We start from the raw sequence: 9,889 nt of genomic DNA on the forward strand, positions 1-9,889 counted from the left end.
GATTTTTGTCAAGGGTCTGGTTATGGAGCTTTGTATCTCAGCCTGGCTCTTGGCTCTCGAAGCAGCAGCAGGGTTGGTCTCATGGAGTTTTGGGCTCCGACCAGTCCTTGCCTGGCATCCAAACAGCATCTGAAAGTCACAGCCCCGTGGTCGGCACCTTCACGTCTGCAGTTTCCTTGCCTTCTCCAGCTCAGCAAAACTGGGTGAGACTGAGATAATTGCCCCAGTATAATTCCCTCATTTTCTTTCCTTGAAACTCTGGGGGTTGGGAGGTCAAACGAAAGGCAGCAGCAGCAGAGGCCCTGCAGCCACTCCAGCTCCAGCTCTGCTCATGGTTCCCTCAGCACCCACAGCACCATAAGTTCATAGAACAGAACTGTAGAATCATTTAAGTTGGAAAGGGCTCATAAGATCATTGACTCCAACCATTAACCTAACACTACCAAGTCCATCACTAAACCACGTCACTAAGTACCACATATTTAAGTATCTCCAGGAATGGTAACTCTACCACTTCCCTGGGCAGCCCATTGCAACACTTGACAACTCTTCCAATGAAGAAAATATTCCTAATATCCCATCTAAATCTCGCCTAAATAGTGCAGTTTCAGGCCATTTCCTCTCATCCTGTCACTTGTCACCTGGGAAAAAACACCGACCCCCACCTTGCTACAACCTCCTTTCAGGTAGTTGTAGGGAGCGATAAGGTGTCACCTCAGCCTCCTCTTCTCTAGACTAAACAACTTGTTCTCTCTTGAAACTGAAAGTCACAGCGCCATGGTCGGCACTTCCACTTCTGTGGTTTCCTTGATTTCTCCAGCTCAGCAAAGCTAGGCGATTACAAGATAATTTCCCCAGTATGATGCGCTCACTTCCTTTCCTTGAAAATCTGAGCCCACCCAGCAGCGAGGGGATAAAAGGAGGGCAGCAGCAGCAGGGACTAAGTACCGTGCAGAGGACAGCCCTGCTCCAGCCACACTTGTGGTTCTCTCGGCCGCCACAGCACCATGAAGATCCCCTCAGCCATGCTGGCAGCTCTGCTCCTTGTGGCCATGTGCCAAGGGGCTGAGGCCCAACTTGGTGACTTCGATGATGCTGCATCCTCCCGGAAGCCAGGTTTGCTGCCCCTTCCTGGGAGAAAGCCCCATCCCCACATCCCCATCAATGGGAACCTCAAATCCATTCCAGGGAGGGGGGGGAAGGGGGAGGCGGGTGTTGGGAATGGATGGTCATCACTAGGGAGTGGCCTCAGCCTCAGTGATAGAGGCTTCCAGGGGGTGTCCCCGGAGGATACGGCACAGGTGATGGTAAAGCCTCCAGGAGCCCCTGGCAGAGCCTTTGCACAGTATGGGGTCTCACTGGGGCTGTCCCTCTGCTCCCACAGACAGCGTCCCCATCTTCTGCTGCTTCAGCTACACGCTCCGCACCATCGCGCGCAGCAGCATCACCTCTGCTTACATGACCAGCAGAAGGTGCAACATGCCAGGAGTGATGTGAGTACCCAATACTGCCGAGCACCTGGGTGCAACAGCCAGGGCAGCACCCCAAGCATGCCCAAAGGTGGCTGGGAGGGGGAAAGGGGCACAGCCAGGGACAGCTGGGGCACTGCCAGCAGGACACAGTGCAGGCACCCTACTGCCTTGGCCGAGCTCCCCAGTGTTGGTTTCCTCCTGGCAGCCTGGTCACCAAAAAGCAGAGACATGTGTGTGCAGATCCTCGGGCGCGCTGGGTACAGAACTATCTGGAGCACTTCCAGACCCTGAAGAACTGACCTTCTCCACTGCCACCCCAGTGTGCAGAGGGCTCGGTGCCCGGCACTAGATGCACAACAGAGTGCTTGAGCTGCATCCTTCATCACTGGGAAAATTTATTCTAATTGACACGTATTTGTTAAACTAAATTTTGTTTGCTAATAAAGTCAAAATAGAAAAATTATTTAAAAGGTATCAACATGCCGGTTAATGAGGAGTCGGGATTTTTGATGCTTGAAATATTTGGATTATCAACCACTTTGGGTGGCTGTGAAGTTGTTGCTGGAGCCCCAGCACAAGACAAGGGATCCACAGAGACCACCTTGCCCTCCTCACACCCTGTTTTCACAGCTTCCCCTGGGCAGGGTGTCCTCAGCCTCATGGCAGCTCCTGCAGTGCTTCCCCCTCCTCAGTCTGGGCTCAGCAAGCTCCAGACATCCCTGTGGGGCACCTCTGGCATCTCCTCTAGGGGTGGACTGTTTCTTGGGGCCCTCTCTGCACATCATGTGAGGAGCAGAGTCACAAACCCCCTGGGCTGGGTAGCCCTGCTGGGCAGCTACCACCAGCTCAGTGACATTTTTGCCTCAAACACTGGAGGATCAGGATGGTCTTCAACCAAAACAACATTCCACACCCAGACATCTCCTTCACTACAGCCCCTCGTGGTGACAGAGCCGAGGTCCCTGTGCTGCTGCAAAGGAGCCTCAGGACACTCACACCCCACCCTCACCCTACTGCCACTTTCACTGTTCCACAGCACTGCTGGAGGAGCAGGCAGGATCCTCTTCTGAGCCTCACCCCTGAAACAAAGCATCAGGTCCCCAAGGAGGAAGGTGAGAGCAGAACAATCCCACCAGGCACCTGCCAGAGGGGATTTGGTAAGGGCTCAGCTGTGCAAGCAGAGGCCCCCGTGCTATGGGAAGGTGCTCTGGCTTTTCCCCACCCCACTCCCAGTGTTATCCCCACTGGCACCCCGGCGCAGTGCTGAGGGTGACAGTGCCCCTGGCCCCTGGCAGTGTGATGGCTGTGATGGTGAGCCAACTGTGACCCAATGCCATTGGGCTTGACACCCTCTGGTCCCAGCCCCTCACCACAGACAGCCCCCGGCACACACACTCTTTTCCCCTCTTCTAGTACCACACCAGCAGGCTGAGCCAGAAAGGGGCCGATGAAGAGGGCTTCTACGGCTTCCTCTTGCCCAACATCTGGCCAGAGCTGAAGAGGGAGGCAAAGAATGTGAGGTTGAGGGTGAAATATGCTCCCACCATGGTCCCCGTGCCCCTGACCATCACTGCACAGGCCAGCAGTCCTCCAGGGATGCTCTGGCAGACATCTGTAAGTAACTCACCAGATCCTCAGTTAGACCCATTTCTCAAAAAGACCCATTTCTGCAGAAATTGGGAATTTTGAGAGATTACATGGCTCTGTCATTGTTCCAGTGTCACCAGCCAGCTAGCCCACTGAAATGTCATGGGGTTGTGCTGGACTAGGGCTAACCAGGCTCTCCAGGGGCACGTGGCACTGATGCCAGCTGCCTCAGTGCAATGCCCAGAGGTGCTGCATGTGCTGCCTGTGAAGTGCATCAGGCACCTGCCAGGGCAGGCTATGCCCCCAAAACTCTCACTTCCCCTGAGGCAGCAAGAAGTGCTGTTATACCAATTTTTCAGGGGGTTCAAGTGAGTGCAGTCAGCCCACAGAGCCAGAGCCAAGGCCAGGAAGGACAAGAGCTGAGGCTGACCTTTTTTATACCCTTCCTGGGCTTGCTATGTCATTGACTCCTCTATTCCATGACCACACCAACATTCTGACTGCTGTGACACAGCCATGACATCACAAGGGCTGGTTACAAGAGTTAGCGCTGCATTGCTGTGACATGGCTATTTTCTTCCACTCTTCGAGCAGAAAGAAACAATTAAATAAATAATAAGAATTTAAAAATTAAAAAATTGTAATGCTGTGGAGGGCACTGAAGTAGCTGTAACAGCAATGAAAGAATGGCAGCTCAGGAAAAGTTAAAGAAGGGTTAAAAGTAGTAGCTCCCAGTCACTGCCCAGCTCAAAATACTTGTGAGACACTTGCTGCCGCAATTTTTGGGTTTGATGGCTAAAATGGGAGTAAAAAAATACTTCTTGTGCTGATTCATGGTAGTAGTTCATACCTTTGGAATTAAAGAGATGTCCAATGCCAAGCCCTGCATCCACCAGTGGATGACAGTGCTGGGGGGGGTGTCAGCATGAGCTGAAATGGACATCCGAAATGGATGGAAGATTTTGTGAGAGTCTCTCCTGTTTGCAAGAGTGGACACCGGGATGAAACACATTCGTTTGATTCCATCTACTTGGCTCACCACAGCTATTCCATTCCCTAAGGACTAGAGATAACAGGCACAAACAGAGGTTCTCTCTGAGTACCAGGAAACGCTTTTTTTTTACTGAGAGGGTGACCAAGCACTGTCACAGGTTGCCCAGAGAGTCTCTGGAGACATTCAAAAGCTGTCTGGGTACAGTCCTGGGCAACCTGCTCTAGTTGGTACTGCCCATGCAGAGGGGTTGGACTAGACGACCTCCAAGCCTTCCCACCTCAACCACTTTATGATTCTGAGACAGCTGATGTACAAACAGTGCTTCTAAAAGCAGGGAAACATTTGAGCAGAGTGACTAAGAAAAATGCAAGACATCAACGATTTTTTAGAGTGACTTAGTAACCAGTTTTCACGGCATAAGCTGTGGTTAGGAATAAGTTTCATATTGATCATTGAAATTGTCCAAACTGTTCTCTTGAGATCTTTGATTTTATGGAATGAAAATGTAAGCAAAATTTCAGCACTGAAAACCACAAAATACTTCACAGATTGGGTACAATTTGAATTCAAAGAGAAGTAGTACCAGGTTTGATCTCTGGCCACTGAAAATATGTCCATGTTAATATCAGTCATTAAGGATTGGGTCTAAATTCTAGTAAGAAAAAAAAAGTCAATTAGCAACAGAAGTCAATTAGCAACACAGCCATGTATAAAACAACAGTTCATCTCTAAGGATCAGAAAAAGGCTCCTAGTGCCCAGAGAAGCCAATATGGAGCTCTGGAAAAGAGTGCAAGCAGTGAATCATATTCACGGCCAAGACCAACCTTTCACCCACTGGAACTGAAAAGAAACAGACTCTGCGGACAAGGAATTGCCAGAACCGGCCACTACAAAAACACCATCCTCTGCAAAACTCCTGTCAGGATGAAGAAAATTAAACTCATCAGACTAGCTGGAGTACTGCTTTGATCCAACATCTTCATATTTACATTAGCATTAGTAATGATACTATTCTATGTTCTGCTTCAGCATCAAAATTCCTGGCAGGTCAGTGCCCTCCCCACAGTCTCCCTCCTGCTCCATGATGGCCAGACGCCTCCCGCCTCCCCATGTGCCAGCGGGGGGTCCCCCTTGCCCCTGGGGCTGAGTACTCCGCAGCTCACATAGGGATGCTGCCTGGGAGAGGGACAGGGCTTTCAATGACTATTCCTGGGAGCACAGCTCCTGCGACGCTGTCCAGTGCCTGTGCCAAGCAGGATGGGAGCAATTGGAGGAGACGGGATAACCGCTGGTGGCCCTGGTCACCACAGCCTCAGTGAGGACCTTATAGCAGCCTTCCAATACTTAAAGTGGGCCTGCAGGAAATATGAGGAGGGACTCTTGATCATGGAGTGTTGTGATAGGATGACAACCTGCTATAGTGGAAGACATGCCTGTCCATGGCAGGGGAGTTGCAACTAGATGATCTTGAGAGTCACTTCCAACTCAACCCATTCTAGGATTCTTGGATTCCATGATTCAATGTACATTACAACTTAGAAACTCTTAAGTGTTGGCTTTGGAGAAGTAGAGTGAGAAACAGAGAAATACAGCTTAGAAGAAAAATTAGGTTAGGGTTTTTTTTTTTTATTTTCTCAAAATATAACTACAGTCTGTTTCTGTATAGTGTTGTTAGAGTTAAGTTTACATCTCTGGAAGTAAGAGTCCTACAGGATGTTTACTGCAGGCTGCACCGACAAGTAGAATGAGGGAGTTGGAAACAGTATGGTCTTTTGTTGTAATATGGATAAGTATTGGATTGGTTTGGATTGGATTATGTTCTTGCTGGGAGGACAGTTAGGATTAGGGTTAGGGTTAGGATTAGGATTAGGTCAGTTAATTACTGACCAAACTGGGCTTTGAAAGATAAAATGTAGTCAGACAAAGATGCAGAAGTACTTTGGGAGAGGTATGTCTCCCAGTGACCTGGATATTGTCAAAGTTAAGATTTGGGCTAGATTTCGGAGAATTAAAGGTTGAAGTGCATTTGTTATAGAATAATGAGCCATACAGAGGAAGTGTGAAAGAACTGGATGGGAAGAACAGTCACCTCTCCTAATCCTTTGATATGGATTTGATTCTCCCCAGTGCTGCTCTTGGCACAGTTAGAATGAGGACCAGATTGTAAAAAACGAAACATAGAAAGGTCAGCCCCACTGCCAGTAGCACTGTTTTTTCATACATGGGATAAGGGTTGTGGCTGGGAAGAGGTGATGGGTTTGGTGGGAACTTTACCAACGCACAAGTACTAAGAAAATTTTATATTACAGAGGGAACTGAAGCTTTTATAGCTTTTATATTTCACCTTGTCAGTCTTACACGGATGGAACAAAAAACACGCAATGGTGCTCTTATTTGCTGAAATTTAGTTTGTCTGGGAGTGGGCACTGGAAAAATGCTAAAACTTGTAGGGCCCATGTTACTGCATGGAGATATCTGTGGCATCCCAGAGGGAAGGGAAAGGCACCCTGGGAAACATCCAACACATCACTTTTCAGACTTTTGGCTATTGTTTACAAAAGACAGACAGATGTTCACAGACATCACTTCAGCACACCCTCAGCAGAGTCCTGGAGAAGGCCAGGTGAGGGCACATGCGGACAAAGTCAGCAGCACCTCTGTGTACCTGTTGCTCTTATCCCACCTGCCCTGCGCTTTGGCTGAATGGGCTTGGCCTGCCGTATTGCTAGGATAGAAGATGGAGATGAGAAAGGCCGCAACTGCTCTCATGTCCAGAGCTCTGCAACAGAGTATATGAAACACTAGGTAGCTTCTACCACTTGCAAAAAAAAATTTAGGTGCATATAGAATATGTAAAGGTGCAAATTCAGTGGTGAACTGGTTTTGGTAAAACTGAAGCAGAAGCAGCTGGTCCAGCTCTTACACTGACCCTTAAAGGAAAAGTCCTCTTGGCACTGTACTCAGAAAAATGTAATTTAAATCACACTCAAGCCTCTAAAATTAAGCTTCAACGACCTCCTCTCTTTCATTCTACCAGGAACCCTGCACTGTCCTGTAAGTGCCATTAGACTTCCTTCCGTCTTTCTTTTAACCAAGACTTTCCCTGATTTTTTACTGCTTTGCTATGTCATTCCCATTCCAAATATCTCCAGTTTTATCTTCCAAGCAAGCATAGGGCAGAAGACAGACTTCTGAATGTGGTCTACATCATGTTTTGTTAATGCTTTTTTAATAAGGACAATAAAGAATGAATATACAAAAAGTGATGGTACATCAACTCAGCTACAGCCCTCTGGAACAAGACAAACCATAACACTTCCACTGGTTATATCAGTTCTAGCACAGCCCCGGGGATTCAGCTGAGATGCCTTCCAACTCTGCTAGGGAAAAATGAAAGGATTATTTGACCCAAAGCACAGGGGAAGGGGAAACCATGGAGTTGGTTTCCCAATACCTCCTACTGCACGGTGCTTCTTTATACTAACGTGCACTCTATGATGAGTTTGGCCTCATCAACACCAATGTAAATCCAAATTCTCTACACAGAAGTCCATAGAATTATTTTCGCTTTTTACTTGTGGGATTGAAGCACTTGGGCCAGGACATACAGAACAATACCAAGCAGTGCTCACTTGACACAAATTTAAGGGCACTGGAGAATGAGATCCAACCTGCAGAAAAGGAGGCTGAGGAGAGACCTTATTGCTCTCTACAACCATCTGAAAGGAGGTCTTAAAAAGGTGGGGGTTGGTCTCTTCTCCCAGGTAACAAGACAAGATGAAACAGCCTCAAGTTGTGCCAGGGGAGGTTTAGGTTGGATATTAGGAAACATTTCTTTACAGAGAGGGTTGTCAGGCATTGGAACAGGCTGCCCAGGGAGGTGGTGGAGTCCCCATCCCTGGAGGTGTTTAAAAGCCGTGTAGATGCGGTGCTGGGGGACTTGATTTAGGGACCCTGGTAGTGCAGGGTGAACGGTTGAACTTGATGATCTTAAAGGTCTCTTCCAACCAGATGATTTTATGATTCTATGAAACCAGCATAAGCAAATTAATGGTGGGGCATCCCTTACCTATTTCAAAAAATTTGCCCAGTGCAGCTCAAAAACTCAAGCAAACAGATGCATAAAGCTATGCACAACTACGCTCCATGCAAGAAAGAGTGGGAACCTGTTAAGAGGTCACAGAGCGTGGAGGTTGAATTTATTTGCAGAGAGTCTGAAAATTCAATCAATACTTCAAATCACAGACGAGACAAAACCATCTGTTCCAAAATGACTTAACGCTACATATATACACTGAAATAATGAGACTAAAACAAGCTCTAAATCCTAAAACTGATGTAGAAAGCCCTGCAAGATCTGGGTAAGGCTGATGGGCTTCTTTCCCACCATCCTTTTGCTATACTTCAATGTCTACTTTAATGCTCACTGCAAGTGCTCTTCAAAGCAATACTTCAATACTTTTTCCCATTTCTGCAATTTAGTCATAGCAATGACTTCTAAGTTCATACAACTGAGAATCTGTGCATCGACTTAGGAAAAGTCAAGACATTTATATTGCTTACAAGGCAAAACTGAGAAAAATCCTCCCTGGGGCACTGTTTTCAGAAATCTCATTATAGTTTAGGCAATTTATTTGTTTTCATAGGACTGATTTATAATGCATGAGGGCTTGGTGTTGACAGTACTATAGGGCTGCACTTTAATTTGCTCAAGGTCATACATGAGATCTGAGGTGAATTTATGAAGCGAACGCTTGTCTCCACCACCAGCTAAGGTCAGCCACTATCTGTTAAACAACAGATAAACGCCCAGCCGTGGCGAAGACCCCGAATGACACAAGCTTTGCAGTGTGCAGAAGAGGATTCATCATGAAGTCAAGAGCTTTTTTTCACTGCCTTCCCCCCAGAAACACCCACATCTGCATCTCCTGCCCTTCTTCCACAGCAGCATTCAATTTTAGCAGATCTTTTTAAAACCAGGGAGGATATATACCAACTCTGGATAAATATTGGGCATTTGTGGTTTTTTTCTGCATACAGATTGACTTAACCCCTCCAGATTTCCTCTTGCCTACCGCACCTCTTGGCTGCCAACCTGAGGAGGAAGCACTGCGAAGGGAGGTTGGTGCCATGCAGGACCGGGCACTCTGGCCCAAACGCTGCACTCTCAGCACACACCCCTGACCTCAGGGCCATTCCCATAGCCGACCCCCCTCAACAACAACCCGATCTACTCATCATTACATTTCTCACAACACTCCTTCTTCCCACACCATCAAACCCTGTGCTGTCCGGGGTAGAGAGGTCCTCCACAGCCTCCTCCAAGGGAGGACACAGTCCTTCGTCCCCTCACAGGGAATGCTGAGGAACTGGTCCCCATTCTTGCCTTCCACCCTTCCTGAGCTGCCTTTTCTTTTTTTGTGTGTGTGTTATCTTGAACATTGTGCTACTCTCTGGAAACTCCGTTCCATCAAACGGGTGGTGTTTAAACCCCCCAAGTCGCCTTTTCCTTGCATAACTGACAGCAACACATCGCTGAGGGACACACGGTACAGGAAAGCGCTCACTGTGCTTACTACAAACTGCGAAAAAAACCACAAAAACTGCCACATTCTGCATATTTCCACATTTTCAGAAGAACCACACGAAGCCACTTGATGAGAAACAGCTCACACCTCAAATTCTTCTCACGCCACGCAGACTCCAAACTGCACACCAGATTTTCGACGTAAACCGGCTTTTCAGTCCGTTTCCCCACACAACCTCGATCCCCTCTCCCTCGCCGAGGACCGCACGACTCCCGCCCCTCAGCGGCCGCCCGCCCAGGCCCTGCGG

At 48.0% G+C, this 9,889-nt stretch overlaps 1 protein-coding gene across 1 annotated transcript; it reads left to right on the top strand.

Annotated features, from left to right (window-relative positions):
- Positions 1-1,007: 1,007 nt before the first annotated feature.
- Positions 1,008-1,771, top strand: LOC104497318 (C-C motif chemokine 3-like). The gene is made up of 3 exons (XM_010140556.1): positions 1,008-1,116; positions 1,385-1,493; positions 1,678-1,771. Exons 1-3 carry the CDS (start codon positions 1,008-1,010, stop codon positions 1,769-1,771), a joined length of 312 nt encoding a protein of 103 aa, XP_010138858.1.
- Positions 1,772-9,889: the final 8,118 nt, after the last annotated feature.

Source organism: Buceros rhinoceros, unplaced genomic scaffold (assembly GCF_000710305.1).
Source record: "Buceros rhinoceros silvestris isolate BGI_N320 unplaced genomic scaffold, ASM71030v1 scaffold4667, whole genome shotgun sequence".
Classification (NCBI taxonomy): Eukaryota; Metazoa; Chordata; class Aves; order Bucerotiformes; family Bucerotidae; genus Buceros; species Buceros rhinoceros.